Source organism: Rhipicephalus microplus, chromosome 5 (assembly GCF_043290135.1).
Source record: "Rhipicephalus microplus isolate Deutch F79 chromosome 5, USDA_Rmic, whole genome shotgun sequence".
Lineage (NCBI taxonomy): Eukaryota > Metazoa > Arthropoda > Arachnida > Ixodida > Ixodidae > Rhipicephalus > Rhipicephalus microplus.
In genome coordinates, this window is record NC_134704.1 from 6,047,881 (window position 1) to 6,071,753 (window position 23,873).

General features: G+C 47.7%; 1 protein-coding gene across 2 annotated transcripts in view; it reads right to left on the bottom strand.

Annotated features, from left to right (window-relative positions):
• The window catches only part of Asap (ArfGAP domain of ASAP), a 167,486-nt gene that overhangs the window by 9,625 nt on the left and 133,988 nt on the right, over positions 1-23,873 (bottom strand). For both annotated transcript variants that reach the window (XM_037426312.2, XM_075894746.1), the window contains 2 exons: positions 22,064-22,239; positions 4,261-4,305 (listed from right to left, as the gene is read on the bottom strand). In XM_037426312.2, the coding sequence (XP_037282209.1) occupies positions 4,261-4,305; positions 22,064-22,239 (221 nt within the window). The remainder of the gene's footprint in view (positions 1-4,260; positions 4,306-22,063; positions 22,240-23,873) is intronic.

Genomic DNA, 23,873 nt, shown 5'->3' on the forward strand with positions numbered 1-23,873 from the left:
TCCAGACGTGAATTGTGTTCGCTGAAGGTGCGGCCAAAGATGACGACGTCGTCGAGCTAGCACATGCAAATGTTCCACTTCAAGCCACGAAGAACAGTGTCCATAAATCGCTCGAACGTCACCGGCGCGTTGCACAGCCCAAATGACATCACGTTGAATTCAAAAAGGCCGTCAGGGGTCCCAAAGGCTGTCTTTTCTTTATCTTCAGGATGCATGGGAATTTGCCAGTAGCCCGATCTTAAGTCCACAGAGGAAAAGTAAAAGGCCGAATGCAGACAGTCTATGGCATCATCAATACGTGGAAGCGGGTACACGTCTTTTTTTGTTACAGCATTCAATCGGCGATAATCGCCGCAAAATCTCCAAAATACATCTTTCTTTTTAACGAGAATTACGGGAGGTGCCCATGGACTTACCGACTCTTGAATGATACCATTTTCAATCATTTCGTTCACCTGCTCATTAATAATCCGCCGCTCGGATGGCGAAACACGGTATGGCTTTAGTCTAATCGGATTGGCCAAACCCGTGTTGATAGTGTGACATGTCCGAGAAGCAGGGATTAGGGGTGCTTTGTCTTTCTGCGCAAAGTCGAATGCAGAGACGTGCTTCGAAAGTACATTGACCAATGTTCGGCGTTCACTTGTGCTCAGGGACTTATTCACCATTGACAGAAGAGCTGTTTAAAAACTGTGACTACGATGCTCTTCCGGCGCACCTCTAAGCTCGGTCACCAGTAAGGCCTCGTGTTGTCCACTGATGACGGCTAGCTTTAGACCATCTGGTAACATCACGGGTTCTGTAGAGCAATTGACAGTCCATAAACCAGCGCGTCCACGTCTGATCGACACCACACAATGTGGGATCAACACACTCTTTTTCATGCAGTTGGTGTACACTGGTTCTACGTTGGCATCAAAGTTGGCGGAATAGCTGTCGCTGCAACCAACAGGTACACGAACGGTTGATAACGGTGGTATGATAGTGTCACCACAGACACACAATGCCGTCTCACCATCCACAGGGTCTTCCAAGAGTGCTGGCGGAACGTGATCACCCAAGACTATTGTCCCTGTGCGGCAGTCGACAGTCGCACCACACTCCCTCAAAAAGTCCATACCCAAAACAACATCATGTGTCGCCTGCGGAATAATCACGAACTCCGTTGGGATAATGCGGCCTCCGAGAAACACGTCAGCTTGACACACACCAACAGGATGCAGTGCCTCACCACTCACTCCGCAAAACTTCGAAGCTTGATTCCACTTAAATGAAACCTTCCGCACCAAGGTATCTTTAAAACACGCATTCATGACCGAAATGGTTGCTCCCGTATCTACCAAAGCTATCACAGGCACATCGTTAACAAAAACACGTACTTTGTTCTTGAGCATCAACACAGGAGGTATTTCTGATATTAGCACGTCTCCGGCGACCTCACCTCTATCGGCCGCGCTTGCTAGTTTTCCTGTGGCAAAGGAGACGTGTTGCAACGCCGTGGTGAAGGAGAACGGGGAACATGAGGCGGTGGAGGCGTCAAGCTCCTGTCAGATGTAGGGGAGTGGTTCCGGAAGCTGCGTGTCCAGTAGTCGTCGCGAGGCAGCAGGTGTGTTGCCTTAGGGTCGTCGTACGGTCGATCAGACGATCGTGTGGAGTGTTGTGGTGGGCCATAGTACGTTGCTTGTGGGTCATCGCTAAGTTGTTCGGAAGGCCGTGCAAAGTGTGGTAAGTAGCCATATTGTGGGGCTATACGTCGACGGTTGCAAAATCGCAAAATATGTCCTGGTATACCACAGGAGTAGCAAACTGTGAGAGGTCGAAACTCTCTTTGTTCGTCGATGATACGAACATCGTCTTCCCTGGCGAAGTGGGTCGGTTCGTTCCGTATATCATAGGGATAGACCAGGCGTCGCGAGGAAGGAGGATGCTGGAGGTGTCGGTCATGGCGAGGAGCTGGCAAGCGTGGTGCCCTCTTTGGCTGAGGGGGTGCGCTATACTCAACAGCTGCTGCACTAACCATCGATTGCCAAGGGGTCGTAGAAGGCGGCGGCGCAGTCACCGCCTCACGTGGCACATATACCGAATGTTGGTCGTTTACAGAATGGTGATCAACTGCTGAATGCGTCTGTTCTCTATAGCGAAAAAGTTCTTCGCGAACAATCTCTCGAATTGTCGAGGACAGGTCTGGGCAGGTGCTCAAAACGATGCTGGCAACCGTTGTAACATTTGTGAGCCGGCCGAACTTTGGAGCAATCCTGCGCATTTTCAGCTGTTCGAAAGTTCGGCAATGCCAAATCACGTCGGACACCGAGCTCAGGTGCTCTTTTCCAATGAGAAAATTATAGACATCTTCGGCTATGCCTTTCAGCAAATGCCCTACTTTGTCGCCTTCTGACATCTGATCATTGACCACCTTGCAGAGCTTCAGCACATCCTCTATATACGTGGTACATGTCTCACCTGGAAGCTGCGCGCGTTGAGACAATGTCTGCTCTGCCCGCTTCCTTTTGACGCTCGAGTCACCGAAACACGCTTTCAGCTCTGCAACAAAAACGTCCCACGTCGTCAGTGTGTCCTCGTGGTTTTCGTGCCACACGAGCGCAGTATCCGTAAGGCCGCATTGCTGAGCTGAGCGGCGGCATCCCAGCCGTTGGACTTGCCGACTCGCTTGTACTGGACGAGCCACGCGTCGACATCCTCTCCCAATTTTCCTCCGAAGGTTGGCGGGACTCGGTAGTAGGGCACGGAACCCATTGGAGTCGGCCTTGAAGCGTTAGATGACTGATCTTAGGCCATTACGATCGGCGCAGGCGGGAGTCCGGCAAAACAGCGGCTGCAGCGTAGTCCAGGTAGTGAAGCTCCCGTCGTTGGGCTTGTCTTACCCAGCACGCTTCCACCAATCTGTTACGCACAAGGAGCACCAGGACGTATACGGCTGAAGGGGGCCGTTTATTTTGGTCGCGAAGAGAAACGCCGAAGCGGCCAACAGGTTGATGATCGCAGTGTCGTCGTCTTCTTTCTTCCTCCAGCTTGGGGCAGCCAGCATGTTCACCCATCTTCGTTGTCTTCTCAGGCATGCGTAACAATATGCTGTAGGGTCATGTTATAAACAAAAGTTGGAAGTTTAGCACTCATTCTGCCGTCTGTATTTCCCTTCTTTACTGGCTTCTTTTTCTTCAAGCTCAAACAGAGTTGTGCTGTAACCTTATGATTTCACAGTTTATGTGCTCTGACAAATTTACTGCTGTTCGGTGCCAGTTTTGCACAAGGTTTTTCCACTGTCAGTTGTGGCACAAAATTTCAGTTCCTCTCCGAGTTTCCATGTCTAGAAAGCATGACCTAAGGATGATTTTGTGATGCCAATTTCCACAAGTAATTACCAGCGCAATGATGTGGTCAAAGATACAGGAGTGTGAATGAGCCACTGATGTGGGCATGTGCCCCTTGATCAACACATGTGCATATTTCCTCACAGTATGATGTCTGCGGACAGATTTTTACTATTTTTGACAGCTCTGATGATGAAGCCTTGAATTGATGCATTCAGGCGTAGTGCCAGCAGAGATATGCCCCCCCCCCCCACACACACACACCAAGAGCAAGCAGAGTCAAAACACACACACAAAAAAAACACAGTAAAAAAATCCTTGTGCCGCTTCTGGATGCATTGATTTTTTTTTTTTTTTCAGACAACCTAGGATCATGATCTAATAGTGCAAAAAATGGACGAAAACAAAAGAAAGAAGAAAGCACTCCACATGTGTGTTCTAGTTCGTTTTTTTGGGCTGTTGCATCATAAACCATTACCAAATGGCCAAACTCACCACACATCACCAATCCATGATGTTGGCTGGGTTCGATTCAAAGTCAGATCTTGTTTGAAGATATTGTCAGCACAGATTAATAATGCACAAAAATTGCAAAAAAGCAAGGGGTTAAATATGTTCCATAACAGTGCATATGTACGACATAAGCAATATTTATCCATCCTCTTCACAAAATTATAATTTCTTTTCAGACTACTTTCAAATGGATGCTGCAAAAGAAATTATCTCCAACAACATCTCGCGGTGAAAACTGTCCAAAACCATAGCATCAATTTTTCACAAGCTCCAAGTTGTAAACATGTGCGCTAGCTTTGTATTCACTGTGAGAGATGCCTATTTTCCTGGCACTGAGGGAGGTTATTACCTGGGTTTGAAACATACATTTAGAACAAGTAAGTAATGATTGTATCGTCACTAGACTGTTTTCGCATACCTGCTCATCACCCTGGCCATCCACAGGTTTCCTTGCCGGGGGCATCTGTAAGTAAAGTGCCGATTCATATAAACATTGTTCAGTTACACACTCCACATTACAGAAAAGAGTGCATGACAAGTGGTGGCTTTTAGGCCTGTTACAAAAACAGATGTACACAAACTGCACTTCCCAGAAAGAATATTTGTAGCTGCAATTTATTTTCAGCCCATAAGACACTTACTCTTAATACTGTTCCTGTTGATGTTATTCTGTTTACACTAGTTGCTTTCTGTTGCTGTTTGCCAGAAATGTTTTCATGCTAAAAGGTGCCTGTATAAGACCAACTTCATCACGACTGATGCTTGAAAATTTCTCATAAAGGGACCAGTAGCGAGTGCAAGGCACAAAGGTCTCTTCACTAAGATTTGCGGCACAAAGTTAATTTCTTGGTTTGTGTAGATAAGTTATTTTGTTTTTGATAGAGAAAGGATTGGGCAATGAAAATGTAGTAAAATCTCATAAACACTTTCCAGCACGGTGGTCACCCCAGGTAACCACCTTTTTTACAATTTTTCCTCTTCAAACACGTGCACCCTATACTCTGTTTCAGAAGTTTCCTTCAGCACTGTGGAGGCTACATGGCCCCTCAGCCAATAAGAAGGGCAATTAGCCCCTCCCTACGTATTCACCCGTGCCATGTCGCCTGCTCATTATCTTCACAGCGTCTGCTCGCCAAATTTTTTATACATACTTATTGTAGATAAGGCTGCTTTATTAACTTAAAGCTACAATAAAACTGCAAAAGAAGCTGTCACACCAAGAACTTGAAGCATGGATTTGTCGCCTTGAAGATCGGTAGACGTTCATGCCGGCGGATAACTTCACTTCGTGGCTGTTTCTCTCCGATGCTTTTCCTGGCTGTCGTATAACTGCTTTTCTGTCGAAGCGTTCGTTCGCATCTCCCGCTGCAATGTGATCTTTTCTATTTTTTTTTTGTTTTCATCGAAGGAGGATCCGATGCGCACGAAACGCTGTGCCAAGTTGCATGTCCGTTGGAGATGCAGTGTTTTTGGACTGGTGATGCAGCACTGCCTCGGCACATTAGTCTTAGCAGGTGCGCCTAAGCAAGCAGCATATCTCGCTGATAACGACAAAACATACCTGATGTTTTATCCTCAGGGTAAGATGAAACAAATCGATGATGGATTTCACCATTCGTTTGTTGCTCTTAGTGCAGTGGGCATATAGCAAAAGCAAGCTTGGGTCATAGCGGGCGGTCGCTTCTGTATGGGTGCTGCCATGTTCATTTTTTAACAAAATTACCGGCGGTAAATGACAAAAATAATTTTATGCATACTAGCTAAATGGGAAGAATAAGCGTATGAAATATCGATGTGACATACACACACCAATCAAACGCCAATTTCAGTCAACCCGGTCAATTTTAAGGCACTTATTTTATCTGGGACTATGTTTTGCTGCGCAGGTGTGTGATCTTCTTACACCCCGTAGCTTTGGTAGTGCTGAACCAAAGTGGTGAAACAGAGTATAGGTGTCGGATTTTCACTGGCGCATTTTTTAAAGCTTTCGAGAATCTGACAAAGCTGGCGCTACTTCATTTGGCCTTCAATGTGACCATGTTACAATTGCTTTCTTCTGGCTGCTGTCGTCCTCAAAACACGCTAGATGGTGGACACGACATATTTTTACAGATATAAAGGATGTGCTGTCCCTATTATGTTGATAGTGTAGGAGAGCATGTTGTAAGACTAGCTAACTCTGAGCTGTACTCTGTCAGTACAGAGCGCCATGTCAACGAAGTTGGTGGGTTTTAGTAGGCTGGTGATTATAGGAGCGGCGGATATGGGTGAACCGACTATAGAAGAAGAAATGGATGAACGATGGAATGCTAGCAGCTCGCACTGAGCGGCAACTGATAGCAAGAAGATATCATCATCATAATTGTGGCTGAGGCTTAGACGAGTAAACAAGTGTTTTTTTGTGCCTCGGTATCGTCTCTAAGGTGTTCCTGGCTAGCCACTGCCAGCACCTTACAATACATATTACCCAAGTTGAAACTTTCCTGAATTGTGCGATGCCTAATATCGTCTTGATGTGTTGTCCAGTATATCACCTTTAGTACGCCAAAACGAATAGAGTACCCATAACAAGTGTACTATTTATGTTTTCCCAGTATTATCTTGATACAGTCAGTCATCATGTCAATCAGAGTTGCTAATACCAAGGAATCTAGAAATGAAAAGCTGTACTCGATCAGTATACTTAGCACTACAACGCCGCTGAAGTTGATCACCTGGGTGACCAGCATGCATAAAGGCCCTTCGAAGGGTGATGATAAATTATTTTCTATCGTTCTAATGAACTTGTTTTGCAAGATATAAACAAGCGTGCTCAAGAATGCGATGAATGTGGGCTACACACAGTCCCCCTTTGCTCCTGCGGGGAAAGAAGCACTGCTTTGTGGCCTTTCACAGAAAGTGACCATAAACCCTTCCTGCACGATGGTCAACTCAGGTGACATCATCATAGCTTTAGAACTAAAATTGCCAATTTTTTGTTTCTTGTGAGAAAATCATTTTCTGCAGAAGAGTTCACCATTTTTTCAATAAAACTTTGTTTCATGCCAAAAATGGAGTACGTGCATGAAAGAGTTAAAGGAACAATAAAGAGCAAAACTAATTTTTCTCGTATTAGTCAACAACTCTTTCACGATACCAAAACACAAGGCTTGCAACGAGAAGACAATAAGCAAGAAAATTTGCAAAAACGAAAATGTGGGTGGCAATACCACATTCAATGATGAACTAGCCAGTTCTGGATTTGGAGCAATTTTTAGAGCAGAAAAAAGGCTGTATTGTAGCAGATTCGGAGTGGGAAAAATTGTGTTTTTGAGCAGGTTTGCAGCAGGCAAACTTATGTTTGGGATCACTTAGAGCTGTAAGAGTGCCACGTTTTAGTGCACATTCTTCAATATTTAGGAACAACCCAAACTGCAACGAAAAGAAGAGAGGACTAACAGTCAGACAGCAGCCTTTCATTAAGCTGTTTACACGACGTAATGTCACAAGGCTTCACCGCAACACACAAGATGTGCATTGTGGTGAAGCATTACAAGTTGAGCATAGCACACAGTTTCTGCTAAGGACAGGATTCGAAACGTCCTTTCCTCACAGTTTTTGAGAGAGGAGGGGTGTGACCACCCTTAAATATATCTACCCCCATCACTACTAAATATTATCAAAATCTCAAACTGACTTAGGCAAAAAATCAAGCTGTGCCCTGCAATTACTGATAATAATTCGATTGCATGCCATTTATTTCTCATTAATTAACATTTCGTTATTTATACAAACAATTCTGTGTTGAACTTAGGATTTCACAGCGAAGCCATCTCTGGCCACATTTGCATTTTCGTAGACTGTGAAGAGTTGGAACTCACCCGGTAACGGCGTTCCAGATTTGACATTACCAGATTTGTCATTATGCCAATTGCAAGCCAAGAACTATCACAGAGAAAGTATAATTTGTAACAAGTGCATGGATACGAATCAGTCGCAAAGCTTTTCTGCTGAGATTTACTTGCATAATGTTTTTTCTCTTTTTCCTTGCGATTGACGATGATATTGGCTGCTACAGAGAAGGAATGTGTTAATTGTGGCTTGCCGCAATATGTTTGTCGAATTGAGCATGGCTCAATTTCTACACGCGCTGGTTCACCATGGCATGCGACTCGATTTGATTGATATGTGGGGTTTAACGTCCCAAAACTACCATATGGTTATGAGAGACGCCGTAGTGGAGGGCTCCGGAAATTTTGACCACCTGGGGTTCTTCATGGTGCATTCAGACGACGGATCGAATCCCAATGTGGTGGGACGGACGGCGCGTCACGTGACCTCACATCAGCGATTACCCTCGTCCGCAACTCGTCCGCGCGGCTCGCGGACGGATGAACCCAACCTGTTTCTCACATGGGGGTTCTGGCGAGGGAGAGCCGGTACTTCAGCGGAATAGCTTGGGGTCGGTGGCAACCAGTACACTTTTCGTCTGCTCGCGGCATGTCCTCCATGGCTCGCGAACAGCTGCATGACTGGTTGGCATCATCAACGCTTGAGCATTGTTTACTTAGTTTCCGGAGACTTCGTTCTCAGGTGATTAAATATGCAGAAATCACTTTTGGTGGTTCGGGAAATGTCGCCGCCGTCGCTCAACACGCGAGATTAATCTTAGCCGTCATGGTGGTGAAATATTCCAACTTCTGCAACCGGCGACGTGCCGCTTCTAAAAAAAGGCGGGAGACACGTTTAGAAGTTCTACAAGTGGGGAATAACGTAGTTGAAAGAATATCCTGCTAGCAACTCCCTTTTCTCCTGAAAGAATAACACTACTCGTTCATTTGTCACAACACGACAGACATCGCAGACAAGCTTCGCTTCTTGCGGGCATCCATGTTGAATACTCTCAAACCGGTCTGCTGCCAGCGGGTGCAGGTGAGCGCCGAATCTGCTGTCGAGGGTAATCCGGCTGTTTTCCCCCAGGACACCGTCCGTCGTGTGGATACGCCTGCAGGCGGACCATCCGCGGATTAGCTGTCCGCGTCCACGACAAATCCGGATTCGGTCCGTCGTCTGAATGCACCATTAACGTGCACCCAAATCTGAGCACATGGACCTACATCATTTTCGCCTACACCAATAATGCAGCCGCCGCTGCCAGGATTCCACCCCGCGACCTGTGGTTCAGAAACCGAGTACCTTAGCCACTAAACCATCACGGCAGGGCATGGCATGCGACTCGCTCTCTCGATTTCGTGCCGACCAATTGTGCCCCCACGATCTCCGACAACAGGGCAGCTCGAGCCGACTGGCTCGCCCTACGCCATCTCCTGACGCTGACAAGAGCTCTAACTGAGTGGATCCCCGTCCTCGGACTCCTGCGACCGTGTCCATCTTTCCTATCTTCTCCTTACTTCCGGATGTCACTGCCCCTGCGCCACGCGCTCTCCTTGCCCCTTTCTCTATCTCTATACCTTTTAATCCTATCCTTTTAATCCCTCATTACCCCCTTCCTCGTGAGCTACTGTTGAGGTGTCACACTGTGATGCAGACAGCTACGGGGCTCACTTTTATCTTCTTTTCTCTCTTTTAAGAATCACATAAGAAAAGAACCATCGCATGACGTCACCTTCGCAATGACGACGTATGACCTGCACTATGATTCAAGCAGGCGGCACGAGTGTCGCGCTTGCTTGCACATTTAGGTTTTGCTGAACGATGGCCAAGCCGAAGAACTTCACGCAGCGTAATTGACAAGTCACACTTTACTTTACGAAATATTAGAATATTGCATGTCCGAATCTCAATTTGAATTAAGATGCCTCACGGCTCTGGCACATAAAACACTAAAAATTTCTGTATACGTAAAGAGGCCATTTACAGTGCTGGGCCCGCTTGTCTATGAACAGTTCCTGAATAACAGCGATGAGCTTTTGGACTAAACCCAAAATGCTGAACTGCATGTCAATAACGGAGATCACCAGACATATTTCGGTTAGGCAAGTTATAAGGAGGAAAAGTGCCTTGGTGCAAAGAGGGGGAGTAGGGTCCATGAAAGTTTGAAAAACTAGTCTATGTTGTGCCAAACCAAGAATATTCTGGGCCAGAAATGCTCCATTGATGCTCAAACAGGCGAAATTGTAGAAGAATGGTGCATTTCGACCATGAATGCACATTGAAGTTTCCAAACAATTTGCTGTGACTTGACGTATTCTGACAGTGTCTACTAGGCCAGCGTAGTTCTGAATCAGTGAAAATTAATAACATTCTCCTCTGAGGGGCCAGAAACTTGACATGCCAAATTAAGAAAATATTGTAGCCCGACCGCTCATGGAAGAAAAACCGTCAGGATGACAGAGTATACCAACTCTCATTATTAATATTGCAGGTGTTCGTTATGCACTTCTTTTCATATATGCATTATCAAAATCATCATCATCCAACTGGGTCTCTGACCTTATCTTCACTGGGTGTCACCCCTGTCATAATCGTGTGTGTGCGCGCTCGGTCTCAGACTTCCCGTTCGCTGCTGAGCCTTTGGGCCGAATAAACGCCGTCTCAACCCAGATGTCATACGTGTCGGAGGTGGATTTTCGGTCCTCGGTCCTCTCTCATTTTGCTCGACTTCCTGGAACTTCGTTCAGGCCACCATTTGTGCCCACTGTCTGGCAGCATGTCGCAGAACGAGCCTGCAGGCACTGTTGCCATCTCCCCACCCGCCGTCTTCAGCCACACCCCGTGTTTACAAACCCAGCCACCAGCGTGAACCCCCTCTGTTCAGCGGCCTTCGCAGGGAAGACGTGAAGGACTGTCTTGATGAATACAGTCGTAGGAGTATTGCTAATTGCTGGGACGATAGCGCCAAGCTCCTTTACGTCTCTTTCTATTTGACCGGTGTGGTGAAGACATGGCACTTCAAGCACATCGACATACCCGACTGGGTGACATTTGAGCAGCAGCTCCATCACGTTTTCGACACAGCAACCCTCCGCAGTCGCGAACAGAACCCTCGACACTCCCCAACAACATCTCAGTGAGCCGTACACGTCGTACATTGAGGTCGTTCTTGCGCTCTGCCGGTGCACAAATTCATCTATGCCAGAGTCCGACAAAGTACGTCACATTTTGAAGGGTATAGGCCCTGTTGCTTTCAATGCCCTGGTGGCTCAGAACCCGGCTACCATAGCGAATGTCGTCGCGACATGTCAGTGCTTCAATTACACTGGACTCGGTTGGTCTACAACCAGACATTGGCGAACATTATTCCACGACTAACAGACCTCTCCGTGACCTCATAAGAGACATCATACGTGAAGAGTTGCCGACAATGGGTTTTTCACCTCCTTCGCCATGTCCTCAAGCGTCTACTGGAGCGGTGTTACGGGACATTATCCGGGCGGAACTGAGATCCCTTAACTTTCCTGCGCACATCCAGTCACCCCCGTCTCGGCCCGTAGAAACCTACATGCAAGTCGCTTCCACGCCTTTCAGCGAAGTAAACATGACATTGCTGCTCCCATCGTACGCGTCAATCGCTGCCGCTCCTCCGCTCAACTTCCGTTCGGTGCCACCTGACTCTTCGTCTGCACACCTGACCACATTCTCTTGAGGTACTCCGAATGCTTTCTACCCTTACCCCTGGTGCTCATCTCACCCTGTATGCTATTACTGTGGCTATCTCGGCCACATTTCTCGTTTCTGCCACAAGCGCAAGCAAGACGAGCGTTTCAGTTACGACATGCGTGAATGAGATACTTCGTCCTATCAAAGCCAACGCCATTCATCGCCTCCCCACGAGTCTCCATCTCTGCCCTCATTAAGTACACCACGGAACTGCCGGAACTCCAACCGCCGCTCACCTTCACCCTTTTGCTGCTCCTCCTCCCCACTTCGGCCTGCATCATTCACCACTGCCAGTCATTTGGAAAACTAAGTGATGCAGTTTCTGGGGGAAAAACTGCATTCCAAGTTAGGGCTGATATTCCTCCATCAGGACCGTGCAACATGACTTCTGTGGTAGTGGAAGAAGTCTACGTGGATGCCCTGGTGGACCCGGATACTGCATTTTCGGTTATGCATGTTGATTTAGGCCAACGTCTGAAGAAAGTGATGACCCCTTACGATGGACCCACGTTGGTTCTGCCTAGGGGTATACCATTCGCCCTTCCACTTTCTGTACAGCCTGTGTTTTTATTGATGATATCCGACATCACATTCAGTTTGCCGTCCTGACCGACTGCTCTCATTAATTTTAGCATGGGTATTTATTTATTCTGCCTCCACGGATATTTGCTGTGGCCAACGCGTCGTCCACCTCACTGACACGGATTTCCAGCTCAATGATGACACCCAGAGACCCCTTTGTTTGACAGCTGAAGAAGATACCAAATTACCACCATGTCAAGAGCAAATTGTGACTATTACCTCCAAGGACATCGACCATGGTGACGTCTTGGTCTCATCATCATATAGTTGCATCGGTAAAGGCATCGTTCTTGCCTCCAATGTGGTTCGTTTTCTCAATGGTTCCGCACTTGTCACAGCGGTGAAAAAATTCTATTTCCTCAGAACACCACGGTGGCCTCCGTGACTGATCCCGAGCCTGCGTGCGTCGTGCAACTTCAAGCCGTTTTCTCTAACGACCGCCCTAGTGGTGAGCCTTCTTCTTCTTCAACCTTCTGCTGCAATTAGCGATGACTTGACACCTTCATAGAGGCAATAGCTGCTTGCTTTGGTAAAGAACCACGCAAGTTCCTGCGATGTTTACTGCTTGACAGTAGGCCAGAGTAATGCATCGAATCCACACAGTTGAAACATCGATTGTACGCCGCCAGCTCTATGGCGTGGCTCTTGCTGAGAGAAAAATTATAGAAGAAAACATAGCTGACATGCTCAAAAGGAAGGTAATTTGCCCCTCATCTAGCACTAGGTCGTCGCCTGTGGTTCTGGTTTGTAAGAAGGATGGCTCCGTGCACTTTGGCATCGATTACAGGGTGCTAATCAAGATCACTTGCAAGTATCTGCACCCAATGCCACGCATTGATGATACCCTTGATTCTCTACAAGGCGTGAAATACTTTTCAAGCCTAGATCTGTGTTCTGGATACTGGCAAATTCCTATGCACGAAGAGGATAAATAGAAAACGGCATTTGCAACCCCCGACGAGGTATACAAATTCAAGGTTATGCCTTTAGGGCTGAGCAACGCACCCGCTACTTTTGAGCGCATGATTGCTACTATGCTCCACGGCCTCAAATGGAAGACCTGCCTGTGCTACTTGGACAACATCTTTATTTTTTCGTCAACATTTTCTCAGCACTTGCAATGCTTGGATGACGTTTTGACGTGCCTTGCAGCCGCTGGTCTCCAACTCAACACCAAAAAATGCCGTTTCGCCACAAAAGATATCAAGATCTTGATTTGATTGATTGATATGTGTGGTTTAGCGTCCCAAAACCACCATATGATTATGAGAGACGCCGCAGTGGAGGGCTCCGGAAATTTCGACCACCTGGGGTTCTTTAACGTGCACCCAAATTTGAGCACACGGGCCTACACCATTTCCGCCTCCATCGGAAATGCAGCCGCCGCAGCCGGAATTTGAACCCGCGACCTGCGGGTCAGCAGCCGAGTACCTTAGCCACTAGACCACCACGGCGGGGCGACAAGGGAGAAAGGTGTCGTGGAGATGATGGCTCTCGGCCATAGAGTAAGAAGAAGGGAGAAAAGCCTGTCGTCACTTGAGGTGCCGTGTTGTAAGCGTACGTTACGTAAAGAAGGATAAGATCCCAGTTGGTGTGGTGGGAGGCGACATACATAGAAAGCATGTCGCCAAAAGTGCGGTTGAAACGTTCGGTCAAGCCGTTTGTTTGTAGGCGATATGCGGTAGTACAGCGGTGAATCACATGGGGTTCAGCAAGAAGTTCTTGACTGACATCCGCGAGAAAGACGCGGCCTTGGTCGCTCAAAAGTTCGCGTGGAGTGCCGTGACGCAGAACAAAACGTTGCAGCAGGAAGGACGCAACATCACGTGCCGTCGCGGCAGGTACAGCGGCCGTTTCTGCATATCTCGTGAGATGGTCGATCGCTACAACAATCCAGCGATTCCCAGCTTATGTATATGGCAGAGGACCATAAAGGTCTATTCCAACCCGGTCGAATGGTCGCAGTGGGCACGGTAACGGCTGCATTGGTGCAGTAGGATGGCTAGAATCGTGCTTGCGGCGTTGGCACTCTGTGCAAGATCGAATGTACTTTTGAATGCACGTGTACATGCCGCGCCAATAAAACCAAAAACGTAGCCTGGCGTAGGTTTTGAACAAACCGGCTTGTGCATACTGCGGATCGGCATGGAAAGCAGCACATATGCTGGCACGGAAATGCCTGGGTATGACGAGTAGCCATTTGCGGCCATCAGGGTGGTAGTTGCGACGATAAAGTATTCCATCACGGATGGCGAAGTGGGAGGCTTGTCAGTGTAGCGCTCGAGATGGCGGGCGGGCGAGTGTTGCAGATAAGTAATCCATCAGAGACGCAATCTACGAATCTTTGCGCTGCTCCGCAGCCATGTCGATGGGTCCTGACAGTAGAAGGAAGTTGTCTTGGACGGAGACACTCGCAATATCAGTAGAAACAGGCGAACACGAAAGAGCGTCGGCATCAGCGTGCTTCTGGCCTGAGTGATAAATAACACAGATGTCGTACCTTGAGGCCGTAAAGCCCATCGTGCCAAGCGTCCGGAGGGATACTTGAGGGAGGATAACCAGCAGAGCACTTGGTGGTCGGTAACAACATTGAAAGACAAGGCCCAAATTTTGTAATGGCCCAGATGATCGCTGGGCATTCTTTCTCAGTTACCGAATAATTTGCTTCTGTTCTTGTAAGAGTGCGGCTCGCGTACGCAACATATTCTTGGTAACCAGGCTTTCGTTGGGCGAGTACAGCGCCAAGACTGACACCGCTAGCATCCGTGTGGATTTCTGTGGGAGCGCATGAATCGAAATGACGCAGTATCGGTGGTGTTGTAAGCAGTTCACGGAGCTTCGCAAAGGCACTGTCGCAGGCTGGAGACCCCGCAGATAGATTGCGGTCTCCGTGAAGTAGGTTTGTCAGAGGTGCCATGATCGAGGCAAAATCCGGTACGAAGCGGCGGAAGTAAAAGCAAAGCCCAATGAAACTACGCAGCTCCTTGAGAGACGCAGGCCTCGGGAACTCGCGAACAGCACGTAGCTTAGCGGGGTCAAAGAGAACGCCATCCTTCGACACGACGTGTCCGAGAATGGTCAGCTTGCGTGCTCGAAAGTGACCCTACTTCAAGTTTAGTTGGAGGCCTGCTGCAGGGAGGCAGCATAGAACCTGTTCCAAGCGACGAAGGTACGTGGGAAAATCGGGCGAGAATACCACCACATCATCTAAGTAGCACAAACACGTGTTCCATTTGAGGCCTCATAGGATAGTGTCCATCATGCGCTCAAATGTTGCTGGCACATTGCATAGGCCGAATGGCATCTCGTTAAATTCGTATAAGCCGTCTGGTGTAACAAAGGCAGTTTTTGGCCTATCATCCGGATTCACGAGCACTTGCCAATACCCAGAGTGCAGATCAAGGGAAGAAAAGAACTCTGCGCCTTGTAAAGAGTCGAGGGCATCATCGATGCAAGGCAAAGGATAAACATTCTTTCGTGTTATTTTGTTTAGAAGATGATAATCTACGCAAAAGCGTATCGTGCCATCCTTCTTTTTAACTAAAACAACCGGCGACGCCCAAGGACTGTTTGATAGTTGAACGACGCCGCGCTCTAGCATGTCACCTACTTGTTCATCGATGGCACGGCGTTCAGTCGGCAAAACACGGCACGGTCGCTGCTGTAGTGGTGGGTGATTACCTGCGTCGATCTGGTGGCATACAGTAGATGTTCGACTTAAAGTAGCGCTGTGACTGTCAAAAGATGGCCGAAACTTGTCAAAGAGGCTCAAAAGCTCTCACCTCTGTTGTGGGTTTAGGCCTTCGTCGATGACACGGTTGAAAATGTTGGCAGTGGAAGGGCCATTCACGGAACTACAGGAGAGGGCGCTGACTTCCGATGATCCATCAGGAACGTCAAGTGTAGCGATGGCTTCGAATTATTCTATTGAGCCGATACATTCACCCCGAAGCAGCGTAATCGTGAATGGGAACATGTTCCCCACAGGCACGTCGGTTGCACTACCTTGAAGAGTAAAGAGAGCGGTTGGGAGCGGCGATAGGTGGCGATGAACGAAAGCAGCGGAAGGTGTAAGAATGCGGTAGCATCGATGACGGCGGAACACGACACAGGTGCGAAGACAGTAGCACGCGGAGGGATCTGGATGTCGTCACTAATGATCAACTTCACTTAGGAAGGGGGATCGTCTGCAGGTAGAGCATCACCAAGGGGCAAAAGACGACTTCAGTGTGGGCGCAATCAATGACGGCTTGGTGATTGGAGAGAAAATATCAACCTAAAATGATGTCGTGAGAACAGTGCGGGAGTACTACGAACTGCACAGTGTAGGGCTCTCCTAGAATTACAAGTCTGGTGGTACACACGGCCACAGGCTGCGCAGGCTGTGCAGTGGCAGTATGAAGACACGAAACCAAGTAAGGTGTTGTCACTTTTCAAATTGAACGGCAAACTTTTTCGGCGATGACAGAAATGGCGGCACCAGTATCAATAAGGGCAAGTACGGGCACACCTTCAAGAATGGCATTAATTACATTCGGCGGTGAACGAAGAGGGCTTATGCTTTGTGACGAGGACGCAGTTCTTGCCTCGGGAACTGCGTCATTTAGTTTTCCGCATCGATTGTAGAGGGCATTGGCGCATTGGAGAGGGCCGAGTGACGACGTGAAGAAGGAGATCGGGGATCATAAGCTGGTCGGTGGCTTGGTCGAGGAGGGTGCAATTCGAGGTCTGGAGTGTAGGGAGCGTACCTGTGGTCGGACTCATATGGACGTGGGTTTTCACGTGAGTGGAGTGGGCGGCGGCAGCACAGACGTGCGACGTGTCCGGGTAGACCACACGAAAAGCAGATCGGTCGGCTATCGGCAGTGCGCCATGGATTAGGGACTCGGTGGACTGGAGGTCGTGGTGAATGGGCGGTATAAGCAGGAGCAGGCAGTGGAGGCGGCGCTCAAAACATCTGTGGTCGAGGTCGTGCTACTGCTTCGGCGTACGTCAATGGTGCTGGTGGCACCAGCTGCGGAGGAAAGACCTCAGACACTTGGTCCTGTATAATAGTGCGTAGTGTAGGGCTAAGTGGCAAACTGAGCTCCGGTAGGCCGGAGATGAGCCAGAGTTGGCGGGCCACTTCTTCGAGCACAAAATCTTTGATCTGCGAAAGGAAGACAGGATCTTGCGAGGGAGTTAAGGAGGACATCGATTCTTGATGTTGCACAGCACGGCGGGTGACGAGACGTTGCCGGTGAAGCTCATCATAGCTTTGGCAGGGCTCGGTAACTTGGGCGACAGAAGCAGGGCTTTTTGAAATCAGCATCTGAAATGCGTCCTCCTCGATACCCTTAAATATATGATTGATGCGGTCCACCTCAGCCATGTTCGCATCGACGCGTTTGCGCAAGTCAATGACATCCTCTATGTAACTGGTGAAATTCTCACCAGGTGGTTGTGATCTTGACTGAAGGCGTTGCTCCGCACAAAGTTTGCGAACAGCAGAACGACTGAAGATCGTATCGAAGACCGAAGACCGCGGCTGAACTTAGTCTTGAATGCTGTCCAGGTTGGAACGTCAGTTTCATGGTTCCGAAGCCACAAGTGGGCAATGCCACTGAGGTAAATGTCGACGGTGGCCTGTCTTGTGGCTTCGTCCCATTTGTTCAAGACACTCACGAGTTCGTAGGTAGACAGCCAGTCATTGACGTTGTGATTGTCAGTGCCGCTGAATATGGGAGGGTCCCGCTGACGGACTGCACCGGAGCACACGATGGCCTGGGAAGCCATAGGCGGAGGGCTTGTGGCAGATGCAGTGGTCATAGCAGGAGGTCGAGTCCGGCTTCGCAACTCCAGGATTGCGAAGAGACCCAGCAAACTCCACCAAATATAATAAAGAACTGGGACAGTCAGAGCAGTATTTTGAAACTAGGTAGGAGCGTAGGCCTAGCCAGCGAAAGCAGCCACAACGTCCCAGCCGAGCGTCTCATGCCGATGTGGTTGCCGAGCTGTTGATGTGGTTGCCGAGCTTTGCATGACCCACTACTTCTTCATTACATAAGCAATGAATGCGATGACATGATGTTTAACTTTTTTTAACCATCTGCTATTGACCTTGGAAAGCGAAAGGCGGACTTGTAACAAGGCGTAGCTGCTTCACCGTGGGCCTTCCGACCCCAGAGCCGTCAGCGATAGCCTCCCTATTGAAAGCTGCTCGTATTAAAACTGATTTCCGGCTGCTCCATGAATAAAGTATCTTAAAAGAAAATGTCAACGTGTTTCCACCGTGCAAGTGTTCTGTGCACGCGGAGCACGGGAAATCAGACCGCGATATCATGAAGTCTACCAATGAACCACCACCACACTTTTACGCATTGATTGAACTAGACGTCACAAGCTCCTGTGGAGAGCACGTTTCCCCGTTAAGCGGACTTGCACAACAGAAGTTGCGTCGGCACCAAACATAGCATCGTGTATTACTTAGGACGCATGCTCGACCGCTGTTAACTCAGCAGAATAATTCTAGGCACGTGATTATGACTTTGGTGGCCCCGAGAACAAGATGCACATGTTTTGACGCGCCGGTGTGGCTATTGCTGATGATAGACACTCCCAAATCCGACTTTGGCACAGCTTGGCGCAATTTTCGTTGATATTATCAGGATGGCGCAGTAAATCTGATTTAGTGAACTTTGGCACAGGAGATCACTTATAAATGTATTTTTCATTCACTGTGGTTGATTCGAATTCCATTTATTAAGAAGTTCTTGCCAGTACCCATGAACTTTGTAATACAAGAGCTGACTGTATGTAATTCTAAAGATTGTAGTGTTTATTACGCTGTACTGACAATGGGACACTACAAGACGCCATGCTTCTCATCATATCGCAGGCCATCGACACCTCTACCAGAGATCCCAGAGTCATTCTGGCTCTGCATCTCAAAAAGACATTCGATACCATACTCTATGACCTCATCTTCGAAGCCATCTGCGAGCTGGGCCTTGGTAGGCGCTTCTTTAATTTTGTAACGCAGTTCCTTTCAGATAGAACCGCCACCATAAAGTTAGAGGAGATGGAACCAAAAAAGTTTCCCCTAGGAAACACGGGCACTCCTCAACGGGCAGTGATCTCGCCCTTTCTTTTTAACATAAGTATGACTGCTCTAGCTAGGGATCTATATAACCACAATGACATCGGCTCCACCACCTATGCCGACGACATCACCCTTTGGTCCCGGGATGGCTCGGAGCGCCACACTGAGAGTACACTCCAAGAAGCTGTACGCAGAGTCGAGAAACAAATTTCTCATATGAACCTCGCGCTATCAGACAAGTCCGAGCTCATTTTTTACCGACCTATTTGCATAGGGCGATACCCTAATGGATGGGTACCAACCCCGGAGATCGACATACACCTGTTTACGAAGAGCGGCGCGGAAATCTCCTGCAAAGACACTATGCGCATACAAGGCATGTTCATCTCTGAGAACGGCAGGAATGTAGCTAAGATACAGAAGCTGCAACAGCACACTGCTGCCACCTTTTGGCTTATTCAAAGGATCTCAGGTAGACGAGGAGGCATCAAGTAGGACAACCTCCTCCGGCTATTCTATGCCTTCCTTTTAAGTTATATCAATTACGTTGCCTCTATGCACGCTTGGACTACTGCCGAAAAGGCCAAACTAAAAGTCTTGATTCAACAAACTGTCAAAAAGGTTTTGGGCGTCCCTTCTTGAACGAGTACCATGAAACTTGAGGGATTGGGTGTTCATAACAAACTTGACGTATTAATCGAAAAGCAGTGCACTGCCCAGACTTCCAGACTTGCGTGCACTGGAGCCGGCAAGGCGATTCTTTCCAGAGCAGGTATCAGTTCTCCTCTGACTAAAGAGAGAGCAGTTCCCCTTCCTGACACTGTAAGGTCAACAATAATGGTTCATCCACTACCACGAAACATGCATCCGGTACATAATCAAAGTAGAAGAAGAGCAAAGGCTAAAGGCCTCCTCTTTACTTTAAATAGGAGAAGCGAAAACGTGCTCTTCGTAGACTCATCTCGGTAGGGACCAAATAGCTTTGTGGCCGCAGTGGTAGACATGAGGGGCCGCACCGTTAGTGCCGCCTAAGTGAGGACCAAGTCCATCAGGGGAGCTGACCAGGTCGCTATCTCTCTAGCGCTGACGACTAAAGATATGTCCGCTATTTTTTCCGATTCCATGACGGCCATCAGGCCCTTTGACACCAACCAAATCTCTTTGGCTGCTTACAGAATTCTCATGAACGGCACAGTACTTCCTTAAGAGTTCACGTGGTTCCCCGCCCACATGGGTGCCTCCGTCTCCGGCATCACCAACCCCAACGAAATTGCTCACGCTCGGTCGCGAGGACTCATTTTCCGCCCCAGGCTAACGAGCCTCCCTCATATCGAGGGGGAGGGGAATGGTGATGGCGCCGACGGGGGCCCGCTGACTGCCTTTCACGAGTTATGTTTGCACTACCGATTAGGTAAAAAATCCTTTCCAGGTCCACACAGAGAGCTAACAAGAAGACAGCAGATAGCCCTCCGACTCCTCCAAACTAGCTCCTTTCCGTCACCAGCCACTATGGCGCTGTATACGGACATTTCTCCTAACTGCTCGGCATGCGATCAGCTCGCCACCTTCCCTTATTTGATGTGGCGGTGCCCCCGCTTGCGCGTTTCAACAAAGAGGCATCACGTAAGCGAGACAGACTTTTTAATATGTATCGCGAGTCCACAACTTGCAAAACAACTTCGGGTGATCCAGGGAACCTGTGATGTGATCGGGAACCTTTAGTCCCCGACCCCGTCGTAGGTGCAGCCCTCGGTGGGTTCATAAGAACCTTCTTCCCAGGATGCAAGTAAAGTTTACCTGTCTGTCTGTCTACGCTTTCCTAAAACCACACGATAGTTCAGCTTTCTAAAAAGCTTTTGTTTATTGACATTACTCCCATATGGCGTCCATATCAGAACACTATTTTCTTCTGATGTCGTTTTCAGTGAAGCCCGCAGATATGTGGCCAGTTTATTTCTCCATCCGCTCTCAAATTGTTCATTTATTTTTCATGATGGCCTTTCGTCTTAAGTTGTGTGTGTATATGTAGCGTTTTTTAGGAGACTAAAGGAGTCACAAGGTGCCAACACATTGTAGCTGGTCTTGTACCATAACCGGTCATGTGGTAAGTGGTCTGAGCTGTAAGTGGTGGCCATACATCATGTGCTTCCTATGTACTGATGAATACAGTAGACTCAATATGGTACCGGAAGACACTGCTCTTAAAAAAGTTTTCTATGCCTTAATTGACTTGGAGTTTATGTGTATTTGTGAGCCCATCTCAAATATGCAATTACTTTTTTCAAATAAAGTGTAGTTTTCAAAATACAAAATATTTCATGTGTCTTTTGGGGAGCGAGATTTATTCTAAACTAAGAAAACTATAAAGTAAATTTGCATATCAAAATAATATGAAATTGGAGCTGATTGCAGTGACAAGCAATGAATGTTCTAAATCGATTTGAACAAATGAAATGGCATGTGGAACATATGTGAGTGAGTCAATTTTAAGCTGGGATTTCACAGCACAGAAATAGACAAACTCACCAAGCTTTATCAAAATCATTTAAAAATAACAAAAAAACTTTTCTTTAGGTGCCATGTTCTCCCTTAACAGGAGTTCTGATTAGTAGAAGGTGACCAGGAATGCAGAATTCATGACCAATCTTGTCAGAGGCCCTTGTTTCATTGAAGCAGCAGTTATGTTTAACATATTTCCAATTACTGAGAGTCTACTGTATATTGAAATGTGCTAGCGGTGGTTGGAGGCTGGCATGTGAGCAGCTCCGTGAAATGAATTCACTCTGAACTAAACCACTGCATCCCCCACCCTCTGAATAAATGTGTTCTATCGTTGCAATGCTAACGATGAGTTTCTGTCAGTTTGCAAATACTGCACTAGCATGTGGCTGTGAGTGGAGCGAGAGCTGCTCTAGCTGTGAAGAAGCAAGCGTGCAGATGAGCAGCAGAAAGCAAGAACCTTGGCAGCAGAGGGCCTGGGACAGAGTCCAGTGTACCAAAGGTGAACAAGGGCGTGGCCCACCTTCCGCGGTGGCGGCACAGGCACCGCTGTGGCAGCTGCAGCACCGCCCACCTCCTGCAGATGCTCATGGCCGCCAATGGGGTTGCCGACACTATTGCAGCCAGTCGACGATGCTGGAGGGAGAGAGAGCCATCACTCAGTACGCCGCAGCAGTGGACATTGCCTGAGATTCTAAAAGACGTGCAAACATGGACACAAAAAGGAGATCAAGACCATGCATAAAAATGACATTGGTCACCTACTGCATCTTCTTTTTTTTTTTCCACCTTCTTGTGTCCGTGTTTGCATGCCTCAGCCTTGTCAAACTGCTTCGTTTAACAGATCAGACACTGTAGATGAGGATTGTGTCAACGTGTCGGCTGTCAGCAACTATAAAACAAGCAGGCCCCACAGCTACTGCTGGCTTCTATAGTCGTGACATCCCTTTCAGTAACAGGTATTTCTAGGCCAATAGTTTTTTTTTTCCAAATTTTTATGCATCAAACTCCAGGTTTGGCTTAGATTAGAGAATTTTGAAAAACACGCCATTTTTCATTAACCAAAGTGGTGCACAACTAGCGCCACCTAGATGGCATTTTAGCCATTATAGGCCAAGCCCATAGAGTTTCCTATATATACACTAGAGGGATCTGTGGTGCTAATGTCTATTGTAGACCAGCGCTAGATAGGTGGCGCACCGAAAAAGGGCACTTAGCGAAGAGTCGCGACAAAACTCGGCCGCTTGCGCCCAGACGACTGGCCGCAGTGTACGAAGGGGAGAGCATGCATGTGTGCCGCTGCTGTGCTTCATTGTGGAACAAACAGCTCGAAAAACCATTGCGCCAGTATTACTGCACTGTGGTTTATAAAAATAACTTTATTCGAAGGCTACTCTCTTATAAAAGCACTGAAAAAATACAGAGAAGCCCTGCAAAGCGTACTGCGACTGTGCAAATAGCATCAAAGGAACCGTGCTGTGTCGTGATGGTGACATTGTGGACGACGCATCCCTGCTCTCTAATGTGGGTACTTGTGAAGCCACCAGAAGGTCCCTTCACTGTCCCGGAAGCTAGCGTATTCTGGGGCATTTTAGGCGTGCATTTGACGTATTATCTGGTGGCAGTTGCTGTGATCATAACTTTTGCATTTTCTCTTTTATAATATAACATTCTAGTTGTCATCGAACGCTCCGCGAAAAATGACAGACGTAGCGGCGCCGTCCGAAACGGCAGGGTGTTGTAATCTACAACTAGTGCATGCAACAAACTCTACGATTAGGCATCACTTGGAAAACCGACTAACGCTACAAAAAAAAATTACAGACGCCGTAGTAATGCCATTTGAATATGGCGCAGTGGTGTTACGTACAACTTTACAATTACTCAGTAGTTGTGACAGAGAAAAAAATTGTCACGGCATTTTATTCTGTTACAAAAAAAAAAGGAATGAGTGCAATGGTAGCCAAGAGCGTGAATGTTTGTCTTTTGTGAGTGATCCAAGAAAGAAAACAACGTCCGGATGACATCGTATCGAAGATTAGTTTTTGGAACAGAGTGGCCAAAACATTACTCTGCAAAATGGTCACCGCAAAGTTTGCTTCCTAGAGACGGCGTTCAGTTATCCCTCTTTAAGTTACTGACCCATTTCTTGTATATTCGAAGCCTCGAGCATGAAAAAGCTCAAGTTGAGCTCAAGTTGATATGTGACTGCATATAAAAAAGCCAAACACCTTCAACGCACTTTGATAAAAAATTTGACGGTCAAATAC